This window comes from Periplaneta americana, chromosome 15 (assembly GCF_040183065.1).
Source record: "Periplaneta americana isolate PAMFEO1 chromosome 15, P.americana_PAMFEO1_priV1, whole genome shotgun sequence".
NCBI lineage: Eukaryota > Metazoa > Arthropoda > Insecta > Blattodea > Blattidae > Periplaneta > Periplaneta americana.
Window position 1 is genome coordinate 49,614,675 of NC_091131.1, and position 22,649 is coordinate 49,637,323.

Below are 22,649 nucleotides of genomic sequence, written 5' to 3' on the forward strand. Positions count from 1 at the left end.
ATTCGGAACACCTCAAAATCTGTGCTTCAGTGGCCGACCATGATAATGTCTTTGAAAAATATTGGAGTGCAAGAGGTCAAATGACTTTATTGTCAAACGCCTGGCATTAGAAAACAACAACATAATTGTGTTAGTAAATTGTTACTGAGATTTAAATATAATGACAGTGACTATTGTATATAGGAAGGAAGGAAGATCCTATATGTGCTGAATGTGCAGGACAATTCGTAATTGTACACGAGAAAGAGGTGTAGCAGCTTGTACTGAAAAGAAATGAAAAATCTCATAACATATCGATAGAACAACTTCATTATCAAGATGTGGTAACATTGTAAGGTAGCAGGGTTTGATGAGTAACACATCATTCAGCATACTGGAGACATAGTTTGCGACACTCATTCACTTGCTGAGTGTAAACATTGTTGGTACTATGAAGTAGCCGTATTCAAAGAACTGATATGATTTTGATTTATGGTGAGAAACAAAAGAATCCTGCTGCTGCTGCTCTTATGTATACTGCGTGTTTTCCTGTTTGACTACACTCAACTCCAAGGACATTTGTGGCATTGGATCATCGCCTGAGGGAAACTGTTTGGTTTGCACGTGTGATGGCCAATGCTGATATGCTGCATTCTGACACTAACAGAGTACAAATACATGGCGATTAGACACACTTCATTACATGTTGCAGTCGTCTACAGTACATGTCCAGTCCTTTCCTTTGCAATCTGTGCAGGAATTAAACTCACCTTTAGGTTTGGAACGCCATTGGACATTCTGTGAGTGGTAGCTGCACCACTGCTCTACAGATCCACAATTTTTCAGAGAAGTACTGGCAGTGAATAAAGTAGCAACTACCAGAAATGTCATTATTAATCTTCACAATCAGCACATGTGAACTGACGAGATTCCATATATCCTGGAAGTCCATTCGCAAAATCAAGTCTCCATCAACATTCAGGTGGGAATCATGAGTAATATTGTACTTAGACTGTGTGAACTGCTTACATGACTAACAAGTGGTAACTACTGCAGTCTGATCTCTCTAAACTACTGGAGAAAGTTCTCCTTGAAATATGGCTGTAAATGTAGCTTCTTCTTGATGGAGCTCCTCCATATTGCTCCTGTGCAGTGAGACACATTTGGAGCAGTGCTATTCTGGATGATGAAATAAACGCAATGGGCCTGTAGCATAGCCAGCCTGATTAGCCTGGTCTCACATCCTGCAACTTCTGCTTGTGGGGACTACATGAACGGAATTTGAACCTCCAACAGCATGACACAGAACATCTGTGGAATGTCTTTGTGGCTGCAGGACATACGATTCGGGTTATGCTGCACATCTTCCAATGAACACAACAGTCATGGTGCAAGAGGGCTGAACTATGTTTTGATTGCAGTGGTGAACACTTAACATCTTCTGTGAATGTCCAATGTCCCATAACCCAAGTCTACGAAGTAATGACACCCTTTGTCTCTTTCTCGATAACGAAATGGTTCTGGTGTTTGTTATGAGACGTTTTGTTTCTTTTTTAATGTAGAATCAGCTGCAGCCCTTTATTGTATACAATTACTGTGAACGAAAAAAGCCTACATTCACAAAAATACGCAAAGAGAATTGGGAGAGTATTCCAAATTCAATTAGAAGACATGTAAATGATTTTCACATAAAATACAACACAGAAGATTTGTTGAACATGTTGATTCCAATAGCTCCAACAGCTCTTAACATGTGCCAAAATATTATTGTATGACTAGAAAAACAGTGATAGTTTGAAGAAAATCTGAAGGACGATTTCGAAATGCTGAATACATTTTCTTATCATTTATTTCATTCTGCACTCCAGTGTAAGTCCGAATTTGAACTTGGCATGATAGAACATACATTTGCATTTCATTGTGCACAAAGTGATTATGATGAAACTTTATTCTTGCCTGTTCTTGTGAAATATTTTACAGAAAAGACACTTATGCGAGAGCTAGCTCTCTCTTCCTCTTCATCCCCCTGTCCTTCCCCCTCTCCCCTCCCCTATATATCCCTCTCCCTTCATCCCATATCCCTCCCCTCTATCCCCTCCCCTATCTTCTCTCCCCTCCCTTCCCTGTCCCTCTCCCTTCCTATCACTCTCTCTCTCTCTCTCTCTCTAAAAATTATAAAATAATATTTTTAAAATTATTATTGAAACATTCCCTTTGAAACTTACACAAAATTGTTTGCATCATTAATGAAATTCATAATTCAGTTTCATTTGACTGTGAGGAGGTGAGTGCACTGCCCTCTTGTTCTCACGAAGGCAGTTGCAGGAAAGAGAAATAACTGTTGTCTGCTTACATTGTTTCCTAGAAGTAATCCCTAAAACTATGTAATGCTGAATATTTAATATGTAGAAATATTCATGTATATTTTATAATGTAGGAAATTTTCACGTTTTATTTAGAAGAAAGTCATTTTTCCTGCAAATTCCCCATAAAATCTGTCTTTTTTATCATGATTATGAAGTAATTTCATGGATTGCTATCAATTTCGCGAAAATTTGCTGATATATTTCACTTAATTTTCAACTTTCATAAAGGAATTTGCATTTTCCATTAATGAAATTAAGTTTTTAACACATTTCACGTATATCGTTAATACCAAAAAATCACGCTCCTACTCATGTCATTTCCCTATCATGTGTCTAAACTATTCTTTATAGGCTGCTTTCATTTGTCTGTCTCAAATTTTCTGCAAATGTTGATAAATTTCATTAATACAATATATTTTCCATTCAATACTGCTTTAATAATGATATCATTCTTAAAAATATCTGTGTAGCATATTCAAAATTACTTTTCTTAATTATATTTACACTATACAAATTTGAGACATTTCTTTGGGAGTGACCATCATGAATACCTTGTATTTTACACCATTTTTATCTTTTACAGTTTTAAAGATCTAATATTTTTTTTGCAATGCATTAAAATTTATAAACAGAGTGATTTATATAGAACTAACACATTTCTTTCTTTCTTTATTTCAAAACGAATGATGCTAGACACAATTTGTTATACCTCAAATGTAGAGTATATTTGGGAGATTACTAACCTGTGTAGCAAATGTTGAAAATGTACCCAGTCTGGTCTCCTGCAACAAACATCTTGATGACTTACGGGATGACCGCTCCAGTCGTGCCTGGATGTCAACAACCGTGGGCAGCCTAGATGAACAGTGTTTGTCTTTTTCACTCGCCAGAGATCCAGTTATTTCCAATTTATTTACCAGTCCCAGTATTGTGTTTCTTTGGAGGGGGATTACGAACACCAAATTCTCTCTGGTATGCGCTTTGAGTAGCTGTAATTGAATTCGTATTGCTTCACAAGGAAGAGCCGTTGATTTAATGTGTAACTTACTGCATTTTCAGTGACTAAAATAAAATGTTGAAAACCGTTGCCAACAATAAGGAATAAAGAATAAACATCTTGATTATACATTATTCTGAAATAAACATTTGCGCATCTCATGATGGGGAATGAAAACTCCTGCTTAATTTGACGTTAAAAACTGGCCATTAAGTGAATTTCCAGCTGAATAAATAAAGAATTTTCAACATTTTCTATAGAGATTAGTAATCTCTCAAAGATACTCTACATTTGAGGTATAACAAATTGTGGCTAGCATCATTCGTTTTGAAAGAAAGAAAGAAAGAAAGAAAGAAATGTGTTAATTCTATATAAATCACTCTGTATAAACTATTAATGGCTAATATATTATGTAGCAGTACAGAGAGATAATATATTTGTAATATGTAACAAATTTAAAAGTATACATATACTCTTTACTATTTTATTTGTATTATCTTAGTAAGAATAGAACAATGTCTTATACATTATTGTATATGAGAATTAGTTTCAAATATCAATTCATGAATTTAATTAAGGATTAACAAGTAAGGTGGTGATGGAGACAGTCTAATATTTAAACCTAGATTGAATTGGAAAAGATACTAAATAGAGAGCCATTCTGAGATAATATGAAAGATAAATATGGATTTGACTGCGTTGCAATAGGTTGGTGAAGGTATTCATTCGTTCTTATTATGTGTACTGTATTTATATGCTTAGAGCTCTTCTAGTGACAATAGTTACTCAACATTTTAGTTCCAAGATATAATAGTACAGTATCTAATTTTCGTAATTGCTGCTTTTAATGACTGAATAATTAATAGGATTATAATTATCCTTACTACGATCTGCAATAATGAAATTCGTCATCAAAGCTTTCTAACAATGCAAAATGTAATATTGCTAACGTGTATAGCTTCCAACACATTCAGACTGTTTTCGTATTAGTTTTAAAAAATAACACTTTTAATTTATTTAATTCTTCTTCTTATTTTACTATTCCACAGATGTATGGCGTCAATTGTATTGTGTAAATTATAATTATGTTTTACTTGAACTCGAATTTTGTGTGTTGAAAAAGACAAGTTTCTTGGTTCATTTTTTGTGCTAAATAGGTACAGTTTTGTCTATTAATGTAAAATGTGAATGGAAAGAAACATAGAAGCTCAATAGTTTTGAATAAAGTATATATTGATCCAAATAAAGCTGAGTATGACCAGCAGTTAACCATTCTGTTCATGCAAATTCTCCAGATATACAGTATCTATTGTCATATCTTCTGTTTGCCTTATCTCTCTCTTGTTGAAGAATACGCAGTGGATTAATTGACCATTTGCTGAATATATTTATTATTATTTCTACAGGTAATTTGCATTTCTTATTTTGATGATAGTATTTACATAGATTTTGAATTAATATCTTCAACTGTTCTTTTTATTTCGTCTATCACAACACTTGCCAATAGTACAGAGTCTTTCATAAGTAATGAGTCTATCAAAAAATCAACTATTTTGGGTAATTTTTTGAAATGATGTTCATCCTCACAAGAAAGAATTCTTCCTAGTGCCATACAGTCGATATGAAAACAAACATCCCCTCCGCCCATCACCAGGACCAAGATTTATAGAATGCATTGTAAATGCTTCGTTTGTTTTTATTAGTCCAGGAAATTAGTGAAACTAGAATATGGAACACGCAGTGGAAGAAAATTTTTGAGGCAACTTCTGGTGAGCTATACGACAATATGGAGAACTCTTAGAATATCACGAAAACTGTATCCTTGAACTTGAAGAGGCTGATAAAGTGAGTCAGCTTCACTTTGCAAGAAGGGAATCCAAAAAGTTTGCAAGATTTTTTCCCCCGAATGCTGTACAGAACCTGGAGGAGATGCTATTAAATGATAGGATAATTGACGGTCATATTTTATTCTGACATAAATCTTATACTGGTATTTAATAAAGTGTCGGCAGTTTCAAACATGTCTTGACTGTTGAATAATCACATATATTTTCACTGATTGCCTATATCATTATAATAGGATTTTGCATATTAAATATTACATTAAGAATTGAATGCACATAGCACAGTTGATAATTTTGTGGACTGATAGCTGTGCAGTGCACTATGCATTGTACATACAAGCAGAGCTACCTTTATAATGTTTATCAGCAATAACACATTAGTCTGTGCACACATGATTGTGTGATTGATGTGATGTTAGTTTATGTGAAATTAACTATTGTGGTAACATCTACAATAATCCAGTCATAATAGAATCTGAACAGTGTGTAAATATGAAATTTTGTCTTTAGTTCGCCAAAACTAAACACCATGTAGACGCAATTCTCTTGAATTAGCATTTTGTGAGTCTTTTTTTCTCCTCACAGATGTAAGGTGTTTTGGTATAGTATTGAAAATAAGATCCTCGAAAATGCATTTTCGGGAGAGTAAAAGAAAAGAAACATTGAAGAAAGAGATATAATTTTTAACTACGTATATAAATTGTTTGATGAACCAGAGCTGATAGTTAAATGTATTAGACTGGCCATTAGAGGCTGAACATGTGTCGAGATCGTGTGATAGTGTTTATTGTCAGTAGTGAGACAAATGGGGTGTGGTAAGTCCAAAGATGGATGGAGGGATAGCAACTTCCAGAATTACTACCAACACTGGAGGAAGTGTGCTGGAAGTGTAGGAGATTTTCGTTTATGTTCACTATAACCGTAATCTACGAATTATTTTTTTATTTCATAAAGCTAGTATTCGTAAATTTATTACTTATAAATAAATGGAGTTTAAGTTTTTGTACCTTACTGCAAGATACTACAAAAACTCTCTTCTTTTCTGGTTAATAGTGTCGTGTACTGGACCAGAGAGTAGAATTTTCAAATGAATAATAGGCCCTCTATATATATATATATATATATATATATATATATATATATATTTTCAGTGCTAGTTGTCACCTTGCTAGATATATTAAAAATGCTTATTTATTTTACTTGCGAAATTGAGGAGAAAAGACTACCTATAGAATCTGATGTTGTAACAACTTGTAGTTGTAACTTGTGCCTCTTATTTTGCTGCCATATTAGAGCTGATGATTGAGTTATGCTTGTGTTGTTGTCTTCATGGAGCAATGTTGCAAGAATGTGGAATGAGACATTTTAAGGCTTTGAAGTTTGTGCTTGAAATTAAATTGAATATCTGTAGAAAATAATATTAGATTATAACACACCTCTTTTGTTTAAATGGAGTGAAAACAAATACATTTCACTAGAAGAAAAGTTGTCTGGAATCGTTTTGAGAGTACAATGCTCAGTTAAATTGCATAATATACGAGGTGCGTCCAAAAAATAATTTTCCCTGATGCTGTTTACAGGAAGAAAACACTATTTCATATAAAGATTTTTGGAACAGATACACTAATTGTTGAACTATTTTTCAACATATTCCCCATCGGAATTGAGACATTTTTCATACCATGAGATCAACTTTGTATCCCTGTGTTGTAGAAGCCTGCCCCCTGGGATCGGAACCAGTGTATGACAGCAGTCTGCACCTCTCTGTTAATCTCACAGTGTGACAAATATCTCAATTCCAGTGGGGAATATGTTGAAAAATAGTTTAATAATTGCTGTATCTGTTCCAATGTTTCCATGAAGTTGTTTTCTTTCTGTAAACAGCCCCAGGCAGACTTATTTTCTGAACGGCCCTCGTATATAGGGAATGTGGCATTATTTGAAATTTGTACAGTACTTTCGATTCGGCTAATAAATGTAATATGTGATAATATGTTTCACATGCAGATATCATCAAAATGTAATTTTGGGGATATGGTTTACTTTCTTGTATTATTACAACAACAAACAGTTGTGAACTTACGTTATTATTGTGTTAGTACATTTACTGTAAATAAGTTTCGGAACTGACATTATCATCATTGGCTACACCATAAAGTTAATTTTATGCTAAAATTATGCACATACTCCATTAACATCACCATATAACTAATTGCATTACAGTGACATGTCTGCATCTGAGTTACTAGTCCCTGCTTCTACAGAAGTACAGAAAGTTATTACTTTTTCTTCTTGATGAATATTGGCTGCAGTGGTCTAAAAAGTTGCTAAAGCTCACCTCTGGACTCAAGAATTGCGAAATCAAACCTCACTGAGAAAAATGGAATAGTTTGATGTAATACAAAATGTGACTTATTTTGAATGACGAAGTAAAGTTTTTGGTCCCATATAGTAAATTTATAATGGATCACTTTGTTTCTTAAATAAAGATGAATGAAAGCAAAATTCTATGTCCATGTGCACCATTACCCTGTTCTCAACTCTTAGAAATACATTGTGGAGGCATCTTGTAGAGAAGAGGTGAGAACATTTTGATTGAAAATCTCATTGGGTCACAGTCTTCTATATAAAATTGTACCCATTCATGTACAAGGTCTACAAATTGAAAATGGATACCAGTTCAAGAAAGGAAATAGTTTAGTTGGCAAATGCTCAACATTGAAAACCACTGCTGCCACCAGCACCACTCTTGACTAACTATAATGGTATTTATCATTGGTTTTCGTCACTTGGAAGAGATATTTCACGTCTGATATACAGTATAGCACATATCTTCTTGTGCGTATTGTAAAATTGTTATTAATACACTTTAGAGAAATATATGATACTAAGAACAATACTGTATACAAAGTATTGCTTCAGACTGCCTCAAATTAATTTTCAGTTTATACAGTCATATATATTTTTGTGTGTGCATGTGTGCGTGCATGCATGTCCATGTGCCACAGTTTACGGTACATATGGATTTAACAAGGTAAATAAATTATTTGTAAATACTATCTTCCCTGTACATTTCACAGGAACTTTTTTTATGAAGAAATGTTTAGGGACTGATGAACTCATTTCCTTAATAAATGTTAATTCGAACTCATAGGCGAGATTGAAACATAACTGCAAATTAATTTGTCTAACATCACCTTTCCTTTGGGCCAAAAAAAGCTCTAAAGTATGCATTAAGCCATTCTTCTCGATAAGCTGCCATGGTGATCTAATGGCTAGAGCGCTGGTCTTATAATTCTGAGGACCTGGGTTCGATCCCCAGCATACATCTGATTTATAACTTGTCTTGGGCAAGCCATGGCCCAGGTAATACAGGAGTTTTCTCCAGGAGCTCCGGTTCACCTGTGGCATCCCAACAAATTTCCATCATCTCATCCCATCATGGGTGTAGCATAGACCAGCCTCCTATGGCGAACCCTGGGCAACAACTCTGTCATTAAATTGATCTACATAACTGACTTTGTATGGGTTAATGACGTAAGTTAAGTGTCCACCATTAGTAAGAGAAAAAAAAAACTTCTCTGTATGAAAAGTATAACTGGTATTAAATTATGACAGACGTTTTATATTAATTTATGGGTTTTTAGTTATGAAACAAGACTAAGGACATTCTCTTAAATAAGTCATAATGAACAGTTAACATTTTAGCATAGTCAGTCTCCTGGGACAGTTTCACAATGAAAACACTTAGGTTCCGTTCCTACCAGATTATGTGAGATCTGTATTGGATGAAACATCTGTAGGACAAATTTACTCCAAGAACTATGATTTTATTTATATTACTATTGCTTCATTATTGTCTCTCATAACATCTTTTCGCCAAGTCTGAATAGCATTTATGAGAATCACTCCGAAAGTAATGCCTTCTGATTTCTTCTCGAATACTACTGGAACTAGAGAAATTAAATTTACATTTACCATAGCTCAGTTCTTGATCAACTTTATTCTTATTTTGTCCACGAAGTTAGCATCATGTTGTATAATTTACTCCAAGGCTCAGCAAGTCTTTGTATCTCTGTCCTGTTAAAGTCACCATCAGTCCATTTCTTATCATTCAGTATCAGCTGCTTTTGAAGTTCATCTCACATTATACCAAAAAATAATTGTCTAATGGAGCAAGATCAGGTTCTTATGATAGATGTGACAAGACAATCCATTGAAATTTTGTAATTGCATTCACCTGTTAAGTTGTAATGTGGGGCCATGGGTTGCCCTGCCATAAAACATTATTTTTCTGTGGTAAATTCATTCGTGTAATCTGAGATTTTAAACTTTATTGGCTTCACTGAGTTACGTTTATCATATCTCTTTCCTCCAATATGTCCATAATGTTTTCCCATTTTAGTCACTGTAATGCAAGTTTGACCCAACATTAGCATGTTTTTTTCGAAGTTACTCTTTGTGGTGTCATTCACATGTATAACCCACTAACTCACAGTACTAATATTGATTAACTGTCACTCATAAATTTCTTCAATTGCTGATGAATTTCACTGGGCACAGCGTGTTCTTCACGGGAACACGTCACTGCAATTGAATGCCAGTATCGTCCTCCATTTTGATTTGAGGTGAACCTTGCAGGGTATGGTTGGGAAGGTTCAAATATTCACACAGCACACTGCTTTTTTTTTTCTTGGCCATACTTGCAAGGATAGATGACATTACTTTTGGAGTGAGCTCTGTATAATTTAAAAGGGTCACTAAATAAGAAATTATTCACATACACAATCAAAGAATGCACTGTGTGTATTATATGCACTGCATTGGTAGTTTAGCGGGAGCAGTATGCAAATCTTCTTCATTCTGAGATACATTTAGGAGTGTTAAGAATGCTAGCATTTCGAATCGAATCGAATCTCACTGCTTGTACAGGCTGGTTTTCATGAAAGCTGATGTTTGCCCTATGTATTATTTTTAAAAATAATAAGTACTTTATAGAAGATGATGCTTTAATTTACATGCATTTAATTTCTAATACTCTAATTAATAAGAAATTCTAATTTCAGTAAAATTTCGGATAAGATGAATACTATAAAACTTTGTGTATAGATGATTTGTGATGAAATTTTTGGGTTTTGCAATCATATATTGAGATATACGTAATATCCAAGCTATTTCGAAACTACTTACAAATTCCTTCCTCAAGGTAATGTCGTTTGATATCCAGAGAGTTCGATTTCTTCATTTGCTTGAAGTACCTAAGTTCAACAGACCAAACTGTAAAAGTCTGAACTCTTAAAATATAAGATGTTTGTAATAGACAATTTTTCTTACTTGGTTTGTTTTGATCAAAATATCTCAAACTTTATCAAATCAAATTTGATATACAAAATATGTTAGTTATAAAACATTGTATCGTAAACAATCATTACATCCTGCTAAGCAACATTTCTAAGTTTATGCTGTGTGTGCGTTTTTTTAAAAGCATTTTTCCAGACGGAATATATTAAAATGTTACGAATATAAATATTTCGTCGTCTTCAGTGGTCTAGTAGTAAACCCTGTAGAACAGGTTTAAGTGCATCTAAAGCCCGAAAAATTCAGAGTAGAGTGTATTTAGTCGTAAAGTAAAACTGTACATTCTGTGTGACATGTAAAAGAATCTTAATGACATTTGACCAGTTAATTTCAAGAGCAAAATTCACAAACAGAGACGTTGTATTAGCCACTTAAATGTTCTACTTTCAACTGCAGATATATCATCCAGTAACCCTCAGCAGTATTCATTGTCACAGTTCCCACAGATTTGTTTAATGTTAATGATTTAATAAAATAGTACTTTGGCTAGTATTTTTCATAATTAACGCAATTACTAATAGCATTCTAAAGATTAAAATTGTTTGTGTTTGAATTATTCACATTCACTTACATAATAAGAATGAATCTATGCATAAGTTCCATAAGTACTAATACAACTTATCAGAAACTTGTCACAGAAAGAAAATGACAAACAAATAAGCGTTGTGTACATATAAATATTTCCTGGAAACCAGCCTTACAAGTAGAGGATATGATTGACCTGCTTGTGGTAGACTGAGTAGAACAAACAGCTTTGTGTATCACACAAGTGTTCAGGGTTCTTTGAATGTGTGTACGAGCTGGCTTCATTTCACATGTCTAGGTCCACAGAGGATCACTTTCAGAGATGCGAAAGCATCTTCAGCATAACCATTATACAAGTGCGAGCGTTACCCAGCTGAAGACTTCAAATAAAATTCCAACCACAGTGAAACTCAAAGAGGATGAAATTACCACCAAGGACCTGAAGGTAGATCAGGAAAATGAGAGAGCCAGCAGTGAGAACGGCATTCACCACAATGGTGAATCGACAAAGAATGGAAGTAGTGAGAATCAACAGATCGTACCGCCCAAGCCGTTACCACGAGCATCTCGTGCTGGTTCCTTGTCCGAGACAGAAGACGTGGTCGTGGCACCCCCAAAACCCAAGCCTCGTACTACAACTTCTGCTATCACAACCCTTCAGCCCACCTCTATCATCCCTCCTGTGACTTCAGTGAATCCTGCAAACCCCATTACAGGTGGCTACAAGGTTAGCAAATCAGTTATTGGTAGAGTAGCTTGTAGACTAGATATGTGATGATTTTAGAGATATTTGCAATGCATGTCGTTTTGTAAATGTAAGTGATGAGGATTATGTAAGTTATGGTTCTGTAGGAGACTGTTTGTATCTGAGTCTTCCTCATTGGTTGAGTGGTCATCATGCTCATCATTAGATCCGAGTATTGTGAATTCAGAACAGTCCCAGGGTAATGGATTTTTTAAAAGTACATCACTTCAGAATAAAAATAAATCTGGGTGATTCTTACAGATTTATGATGTGTAAAAGAGCCCCCTGTCCAATTGAAAGAGCTGCATGTAAGATTTGTTGGTCATTTTTCTCCCATGCCAAAATATACTTATGCTAGTCATCATCCTTACCTGTTTCTCTTTAAATCAGAGCATCTTACACAGTATAAATTACTAGGATGCATATAATGTACACTGAGCAAAAAATATTCTGTGCTTTTGCAGTTTTAATACACAAACAACAGCTGATACTGATAATTATGAATTAGATTTAAGCAACAAGAATGCAAAAAGTAATTACTAGTATTTATGTTAAACAACAGTTTGCTGATTCGGTGGTGTACTTGGGCGTGGGTTTCATTTCTGCTTTGGCTGAGTACCTGATTATGTTTTTTCCGAAGTTTTCTCCAACTATAAGACGAATGTCAGATAATCCCATGGTAAAACCTTAGCCTCATCGCACTGTTACCAATTTTATCGATGCTAAATAACTTAGTAGTTCATACAATGCTGTTAAATAACGACTAAAAAAACAGTTCAGGTATTGCCACTCAGTCCCTAATATAGATAATTAGATAATTTAAATGGATCTGTTGTAGTCGTGTGTGCATGCTTTGAATGCTGTTAAAGTTTATTAACATTAAAGTTTTTTTATAAGTAAACAGAGCTTAATATTGATAGTGAAGATTAAAAAAATAGCTGTCACATGTCCATCTCCCACTGTATTAAATTATCCTTCATGTTTGATAAGGAAAGTATAATTACTAACTACCAGTCTTTTCTGATTGTAAAATTGCCGTATGATCTTAAATTATGTTACTTGTTTTGACTGTTACATTTATTGTCGCGCAAAATTCATGTTTGAACATTTCCACAATATACAGTTACAAACAGAATAAACAGAGAATTGTTTGTAAAAGTCTGTTTCAAATATCTCTAAAATATTGCAGTGAATGCTTGTGAGTGTTGTGTTGGTGAATGTGAGAACTTTCGTTTCTAATATATCTTACCTTTCTGTTTTCTGATGTCTTTGTCGTTGTATAAATATTTTCAGTTATATATCATATCCGTAGCAATGAAGAAGTGCCAGGAGATTTTGTTCAGAATTTTGTACTTCTAGGTTCTCCAAAGCAATAACATGGTGGAGAAAGAAGATCTTCAGATTATTGTTCTGCTGTTATGTGTAATGAGACGCATCACATTTGTTACATAATGAATGATTATATATCTTGACATTGATAAATTATGAAACTTAATTAAAAAAACAGTATTTACAATAAAGACAACTGTAAATGATTTAGTTGTTTCTAGTAAATAATTGTGGTCTAAATGGTAATTGAGATTCGATATTGTTGTAATCAACCGGAAAGTTTCTATTTTAATTTTTATTTCAAATTGAGATTCGATATTGTAATCAACAGGAAAGTTTCTATTCTAATTTTTATTTCAAATTCGTTTATCAGCAAATGTGATCTGTATTATACATAGTTAAGTTTAAATGTATATACTTTGAAAGATCTACTTACCATGTCATTGATGATAACTCATATCCAGGGCACACTCTTTCGTTAAGATTTCTACTCATATAATGCTTTCTGAAGACATATAATGGCCTTAAGTATTTTTGTCATCATATATATTAGTTCTCATCTCAACAGAATGAGTAGTTCTTCAGGAGCAGACAGTACAACATAATAACCTTAAGTTTAATCTATACAAAGACTAGGTGGCTAGAAAGATGCTGTCTGACAAAGAAATTTGATCTGGTAAGAGATTAAGAAATTTATGTTATGTTTTAGTTTTAATCTATTTTTATTTTTTTATTTATATATTTTTTAAGACTAAATAAAAAGATTTTTTTTTTTTAAATTGTGACCAAATTTGTAGATAAACATTGTATTATATGTTCAGGATCCAGGAGTCGAAATTACTCATTCAGTAGAATTAGCTGTGGAAGGGCATATATTTAAACCTGAATGAAACGAGGAATTCTTACATTTACCATTATTCCTTCAGAATACTGGTAACTCTGTGATGTTCTCTTGTAAAATTAATACTAGAAGTTATCTCCAGGAGGCTAAATTGACTGGAACTTAATGTTGATCTCTCATATGCTTTGAGTGTTTGTTTAAGAAAGCATAGAAACTTTTTGTGTACAGTCAATAAATCTATTTTTCCTCCATGCGGGAACTCCTTTATCTTCTGTTTAACAGAGAACATCTTAGCCATCAGCATAGCTCAGGCAGTAAGCCATTTGCCTGCTGATCGAGAACTGGGCATGGGTTCGATTCCTGCTTGAACTAATTACCTGATTGGGTTTTTTCCGAGATTTTCCCCAACTGTAGACGAACTCCTTATATTCATCTTGCCATTTCAATCGATACTGAATAGCCTAATAGTTCATGCAGCATTGTTAAATAACTGACTGAAAAACATGTTATTCAATCCATATGGCTTTGTTACATTAATTTTTGTTTTGGCAATGTTATACAAATTTTAGGTTCTTTGCTTGAGAATAAGAAAAGAAACGTGATGTAGCAGTATTTAGATACAGTGATACCGATATTTTACATCAGTCTGACATAACTGGAGTTGAGTTGTCTGATTAATTGTCTAACATAAAGAGTATTATATTCTTAATCAAGGACAATGGTGAAGCATTTTCATATGTGAATGAAATAGCAGACTCCCTTTGTCAGCAAGCTTTGGATTTGTTTTTGCAGCCCCGTCTTGGACCAAAGCCTTTCACACCTCCCAAACTGAACTTCACTTCTTCTGGGAGTGGAGAAGGAGATGTTAAGGGGACAACAGAATTCTCGTTTGACAAAGTCTTCTCTGTACCTGTGGCACCTGGTCATGAAACAATGAATGGTGTCCCAAACAAACATGGAAATAACGTGCATGCAGTGGACAACGAAAACAATGGGACCATTTCGAGCCTTAGTTACATCGAAAACGACTTTCAGGCCAAAGGAGACGAATCTAGAGATGAGAAATTCAAGAACAAAGTTGACGACATTTCTCCTTCTAAAGACAACTTTAGTCTGTATAGTAATGAGGGGAAGGGATTACAGAATGAAGATCTTGGAGAGAGGGATGCTCAGTCAAACAGTGGAAGTTTTGAAGATGAAGTACAGCCACCATCACCAACATCACATGGAAAACCGAAAACACCCAGCACAGCAGAAAGAAGAAAGCTATATGAGAAGAGAATCAGCTCAATGGCCACAGAACAAGAGGCAGCAGATGCTGCTAAGTATGACGATGTAGATGACAAGCTGGAAGACTTTGAACGAGCCTCAGTACAGAGAACTAGTATAGCAGAACGTCGTCGCTTATATGAAAATAGATCAGTGTCAGTTCAAGAAGCTGTAACATCAGATAAGAGGAGTCCCACCTTATCACCCACTCCACTGAGGAGAAGGGATTCTTTCAAGAGCTCAAAAACGAGTACACAAGATACTGTAAAAGAGGAAGTGGAAATCAAGAGGCCACCTGTTGCTATGCAGCGACAGCAGTCACAGGAGCAGCCTGCAGCTACCAAGTCACAGGATAAGAAGCCAGAGCCTGTCACCACTCCAACACCGAAAAGAACTTCAACTGTGTTCGGTAAGCTTAAAAATAAGATGTCTTTTGTTCAGGTGATGTGGAGAACATCTTTTTAGTTATCACATTTGTAATCCACCTTATTTTTATTTTGAATTATATCCTGAATAGTAATGTCTGTTCAACATTTTGTGAGCAAAATCATCCACATTCTTGAAAGGCAGTAGTTCTGACCTAAGATTGTTACGAAAAAGTTCATGATTTCTAACCATGGCATGGTGTTACATAAACATAGTTTGGTGAAGTAAGAATTCATTTTGTTTCAATGTTTGAATATTGCCACAACTGTTTTATAACGATCATATGGGATGATAAACTGATTTATAAAAATATTTTTCCATATTTTTCAAGTAATTGAAGTTCTGTGCATATCACTAATTACTGGATTTGCTTGATATGTGTCGGTCAAATTTTGTCTTTGCCTAATGTCTCTTTTCTTGACAAGTTGATCAGTAGTTTTTATTCTCAACCATCCTGCAGTTGAGAAACCCCCCCCCCCCTTCAATCATTATAGCTGGTTTACAAAATTGATTATCTTAGTGCTTCAAATTCATCACAATGTTGATGGGTACCAGTCTCATACACTGGCCGAAATTTCATGAGAAAATTCCCTCCTCATGAGGACTCCAACCAGCATTCATTGTGTAATGCAAGTCCAGGCATAAAACAATAATATTCTCGAGTAATATGTTATATGACATACATATTCATTATTGTCGAATTTACATTGCAAATACACACAAACATAGAATACATACATAATATGAGTAGACTCTTGGCAAAAGCAGCTATATAAAAAAGAGAGAGAGATTTTGGTACCCCTGGATTCCTTTCCTCCTTAGTTACGAATTGAACATTTTAAACATATGAAATAACTGTTATAAATCACATAAAATCGAGGAAGAAAAGTGGGTCAAGTTGCAAGAGAAATTAAATCCCTGCTGTGATCAATTGCAATAATTGAAGTTATATCCATCAGTCACATTTACAATTGCAAAAACAGCTAAATCATTATGACAAAATGGCAACCTCAAACTTCAAGTTGCAAAAGTAGCTACGTCCTTTTTATATAGTCATCAGGAAATGTATTTTCGTTTATAATAAAATTATGTGGCATTAATAAATATATGAGTAGGAGAGAATAATAATATGTTAACAACACTGGAAAACAACTGTTTATTCTTAATATAATAGGTTTGTATTAACACGTTCGAGTTTATTAATTTATTGTATCTGTCTTTTCAAAGATTAGCTGTTGCTTTTCTGAATATTTTATACTTTGCTAATAATTTATCATTTTTACTTTCAGAATAACATTGGATGAGGATATTAATAATATGATGATGGAGGGTGAAAGTAATATAGTTGAGACTCCCCCTAACAATACTGTTAGATTTTTTTTTTCATTTAATTGAACTAGAAATACCAGACTAAATAGACAAAAATAAATTGTATATTTTTCCATAAATAATTGGAAGTGTTTTGTAATATACAGTAGCATGGAATTTTGTGTATAGGCTCTGATAATAGGGCAATAAAATTCTTGAAACTATAATTTTATGTATAATTCATTAGCCTAATCTAAGATTTAAATGCAATTGCAATTGTACAGAAAATAAAAATTGCAGTAATGAAAATTTTTCTTCTTGTCTAATCTAGTATAGCCAGAGGTTCTTCTTAAAAACTTAATTTCATTGTCAGTGATTCAGTGTTCATCACATTTACATACAGTCCAAGCTTCACTTCCATACATGAGAACAGGTCTCGCCAATTTTTTTATTTTAGTAGGTTATTTTACGACGCTTTATCAACATCTTAGGTTATTTAGTGTCTGAATGAGATGAAGGTGATAATGCCGGTGAAATGAGTCCGGGGTCCAGCACCGAAAGTTACCCAGCATTTGCTCATATTGGGTTGAGGAAAAACCCCGGAAAAAACCTCAACCAGGTAACTTGCCCCGACCGGGAATCGAACCCGGGCCACCTGGTTTCGTGGCCAGTCGCGCTGACCGTTACTCCACAGGTGTGGGCGCCAATGTTTTATAGGCTTTAATTCTTGTATGTTTCTGGATAAGAGAAGGTTTGAAAATGTTATTAATGGTATTCATTGCATAGTTGAAGTAATTCAGTTTTATAGAAATATCTTTTTCTTGTTCATAGCTCGAATGATAACCCAAATGTTTAAAACATGAGACCTGATCTACAGGTTTATTATAAAGGCAGATTTTGCTGCAGAGATGATTTTTTCTGATGAATCCCATTACTTTAGTTTTATTACCTGAAATTTCCATTCTGTATTCCTCAGAAATGAGTTGTAATTGGAAAACAGAATGTTGGAGGCCATCTTCAGAATCTGCTAATAATATTACATCATCTGCAAACAGTAATATATCTAACTTTAAATTTCTATTGATGTTCAAATTACAATGTTTTGTTCTTTTCCAATTTCTAATCATATGATCCATATATATATATATATATATATATTATATTGTCGGACCATCGGATCTATGCCCCTTCAGCGCTGTCGTCGTTCTTGGAAAAGTCAACGCCTCTACTCACCCCATTCCACCCGTTTCTCTCCCACTATGTCAAACAGCAGGCCACGAACCTTGCCGAATAGGGATGTTGCCAAACTTCCGTCAAACAGTGTCATATCTCTTGAATATTGCTTATTAATATGTAAGGTTAATTATTACTTATTCATAATTTAATTTAAGTAGGTCTAATGACGCTGATTGACTTATGCAAAATGCTATTACTTGCTTAATAATATTTCTTTCACCACTCCATGCTACAGTATTCATGTTGAGTTGACAACACTGGACTGCAAGTGCAAATAAACTGTCCCGCAAGAAGGCTCAAAATTGTGAGTAGTGGGGGAGAGAAAGAGAGAGGGATAGAAAAGAGAGAAATAGGAATACAGGGGGAGAAATGAATTGCCAAGGCTGAAAAGGAATTAAGGTTCAGTTCGCATATCTTACAGGGGCACAGATCCGATGGTCGGACTATATATATATATATATATATATATATATATATATATATATATATATACACACACATATATAGTAAATAGTAATGGGGATAGGTTACAATCTTGTCAAACACCTTGATTAATTGATTTCCACTTAATCTTGCTCGGGATAGGGGCCGATGGTGGGTTTGTGTGAGAGTGACAGTGAACCTCCGTGTTCTTTATAAGCCATTTGTAAGTAAGTATGTAAGAGATGTTTTCTTCCACGAGAAATTTTATGTCAATGCAGTGTCGAAATTAAACACAGTTGTTGGTCCTATTTTTAACTATTATTGTGGAGCACATAGCAAGGCTAGCTTCTTTCTGTTAGTTTCAGTGGAACACCAACAGATTTCGTTCGATGTCCTATTCAGCACAATAATGTTTCTCACAATATAACATGCATACATAAGTACATATTGTACGTAACGTAACAAAACACAATACATTGTTACTCACGTCCGTCTTCAACTTATACATGTCTCCTCGGTGATGCCAAATGAGTAATAACAACAGGCAAATTACATCCTGTTCAATACATTCTTTCATCTGCTGAAAATTCTAAAATATACTTTAAAGGATACTGGACTTCTGTATATTCAAGGATTTGTAGGAGTCTTTGTTTGGTGAATACAATAGAATGGAATATGACCCTTGAATACCTGCAAGAGTACTGTATTCAGAGCCTGTCCTTGCTGGCAGTTTTAAATCGGATTGTCAGTGAAGACTTGACCGGTGTATCATGTACAAGTGTGAAGTGACTCGTTAGTGCCAACATGAATAAAGAGTGAAACAAAAAGCTTTATCGATATCGGAGAAATTACAAATTCTCTGTAGACATAATGAAAACACCATTATGAATCAGAAACAGTTGGCGGAATCATTAGGAATCCCGTCTTCAATGCTTAGAACAATAGTGAAAAATCTTGAACCTTTTATTGTGCATAATTACAGTGTTTAATCCTTAAATTTCTTCAACAAATGTTTATGCTGATTCATACCTTTGTGTTAAAATATCCAAAAATGACCCACTCTCACTAATACGCGGTCCCATTTAATACACTATTCTTATGCAGTTCCTTGAAGAGCGTCTTACCGAGGTTTCACTGTATATACATATGCCCAAATTATCAGGAGAAATTAAATGTTCCAAGGCAAGCTGAAATTATTAAACAACCTGTCAACTGACTAGAGTTTATTACTATACTTACTGTTGGAAGATCTAAAGAAGAATGATACACTGGTTCCAATATTGAAATAATCTGACCTTGTTTCTTGTTTGCAAACAGCTTAGTTTCCATAGAAGTATTGTACGAGTAGATAAATAATCACTGTTCTAACACATGATATACTTTTACACTGAACAATTGATTGTCTTCAACTTGTGTTTCACACTAGAGTGACTTGAAACATTGTTTATCTGAACTTGAAATACATGTGACTTAGCATGTCGAAATATGATACAGATGTATTTATTAGATTTGCGGACAGATCATCTGTTACTTCAGTGGGTGTCCTGCGTGTAGGCTATCGAGTAGCTTAAATGGTACTATGTATATATATATAGATGTACACACTCACTCTCACTCACTCACTCATTCACTTTTCAGTAATAAAATAATTGTTATCAATTAGTAGCTGATGGAAACTTTTTTGCTATAAATATTAATATTATGAATTGTTTTTAAAGAAGTTGACATTTCTATCAGTGATTGTGCAAACATTTGCTCTGTGTTGTTTAGGTCGTGTGTCGAAGTTCCGCCATCTGAAGGGCACACCATTGCACAAGTCAACACACATTGAAAATATTCGAAATGTTAGTAGACAGATATCTGGAGAGTGTGATGGTTTCCATGGTGAGTATTAAGTCCTGGCGCACATTCAATAGTAATTGCTTTTGAAATTAAGAAAACGAATCTGACATAAACTGTCTTGTTACATATTTAAAATATATCAGCTGGCATGAAACATATATCCATAATATTCTCTCATTATGTTCTATGTTTATAAAGTGTATAAAGGTTTATCTCGTTAACAATAGAACATAATAGGATGCTGTTTTCATTTTTTTACTTTTTATGCAAATTATGAAATATTGTACTGTAATCCATTAAGAATTGCTTTCGAAATTTTCATTGAAGTACACGTTTACAGCATTCCTGATGCCGTAAAAGTGATTTTTAGCATGACATATGTGCTTGCTTATCTGTTCATCTGCTTACAGCGATTTCTCGTAAAATGATAACAGATTTCTTCATGTTGTGTATTTAAGAGTTAATTTATTTGGGATGTTTTAGATCTTCTAGTTGAGACAGCATATTTGTATTTCTTCGGTAAAAATGTGTATTTGAAGTTTTGCCTGGTTGACAGTGGCCACAATTACGAGGGGGATCCAGGAAATAACGACCGTTCGCGCATACCCGCCGCGCAGCTGACTCCCCTTCCTTGCTTGAAGGTCAACTGGCTTCCTTAACATGTGTTCTCATAATGTTGTGAGTACTGGTTGCAACAAGTCGCCATTGTGCATTTTGTGTTACTTCAAAATGAACGACGTGATTGATAATCCCGCCGACTGTGAGGTGAGGAGTGTGATTCGATTTTTGAATGCCCAACATTTGAAACCTGCAGAAATTTACCGGCAATTGAAAGAAGTGTATGGTGATACTGTAATGAATGAAAGAAATGTGAGAAAATGGTGCGAAATGTCCAACAATGGGTGAACAAATGTCCACGATGAAACTCGACCCAGACGCCCATCACTCATCACAGAAGACCTGAAGACTAAAGTGAACGACAGAATCTTGCAAGACAGGCGCACATCACTCGACGAATTGCATATTGCCTTTCCTGACATTTCTCGTTCTTTGCTTGGTGAAATTGTGTCGCAACATCTTGGCTACCACGATGGGTTCCACGGCAACTGAGTGACCAACACAAAACTCAGAGAATGGCCTCAGCAATGACATTCTTGATGCGATATCACACAGATGGAGACGCCTTTCTTGATCAAATTGTGACTGGTGATGAGACCTGGGTGTCTCACAACACCCCAGAGACCAAGCGCCAATCACGTCAGTGGCATCATCCCTCATCACCCAAGAAACCGAGAAAATTCAAACAGACTCACTCAACACAAAAAGTAATGGCTACTGTCTTTTGGGATCGCAAAGGTGTTCTTTTGCTGGATTTCATGCCAAAAGGCACTATGATCAATGCAAATCGTTATTGTGCGACTTTACGAAAACTACGGCAGCCATCCAAAACAAGAGGCGAGGAATGCTTTCGAGAGGAATTGTGCTTCTTCACGACAACGCCTGCCTGCACACTGCTGCTTCAACTCGAGAATTGCTGGATCAGTTCGGTTGGGAAATCTTTGATCATCCGCCCTATAGTCCAGACCTTGCTTCTAGCGATTTTCACCTTTTCACTAAACTGAAACACTTTCTGTGTGGTACGCGTTTTTGAAGTGATGAAGAGTTGAATAAGACAGTGAACACCTGGCTTAATGAACTGGCGGCAGAGGAGTATAACACGGGAATTCTAAAGCTAGTGAACAGATACGACAAATGTTTAAATGTAGGTGGTGATTATGTAGAGAAGTAAAAGAAGCTTCAGTTATGTAACAGACTTTGTTTTTTCAAATAAATATATATTTTTTTTAATTATTACAACAAAACGGTCGTTATTTCCTGGATCCCCCTCGTATTTTAGAAAGTGATTTTTGTTCTTGTTTGTTGTGAAGATAATTCAGTATTTCTAACTGTGGAAGTCTTTTGATACTGGAAACTAGTAAAAATCACTTGAATGGCTGATGGTGAAAAGAGGATTTAACCATTGTTTAAAAAGTGAATTATTATACTTCGAAATCGTGTCCATAGGTGATGTAATTCTTTCGTGGACGTAAGATTTCTTCACTTGACAAAAAAAGGTAATTATTATCAGGCAGCAAGATATTACAACGAAAGATTTAGATTA

The 22,649-nt window shown here is 34.7% G+C and overlaps 1 protein-coding gene across 2 annotated transcripts in view; it reads left to right on the forward strand.

Annotated features, from left to right (window-relative positions):
* pod1 (coronin pod1) overlaps positions 1-22,649 on the forward strand; it is a 64,002-nt gene that overhangs the window by 20,266 nt on the left and 21,087 nt on the right. Inside the window, exons 9-11 of one of the 2 annotated variants that reach the window (XM_069847114.1) lie at positions 11,368-11,796; positions 14,777-15,662; positions 20,417-20,530. In XM_069847114.1, coding sequence (XP_069703215.1) covers positions 11,368-11,796; positions 14,777-15,662; positions 20,417-20,530 — 1,429 coding nt within the window. The remainder of the gene's footprint in view (positions 1-11,367; positions 11,797-14,776; positions 15,663-20,416; positions 20,531-22,649) is intronic. The other variant, XM_069847115.1, reaches the window with a different exon arrangement.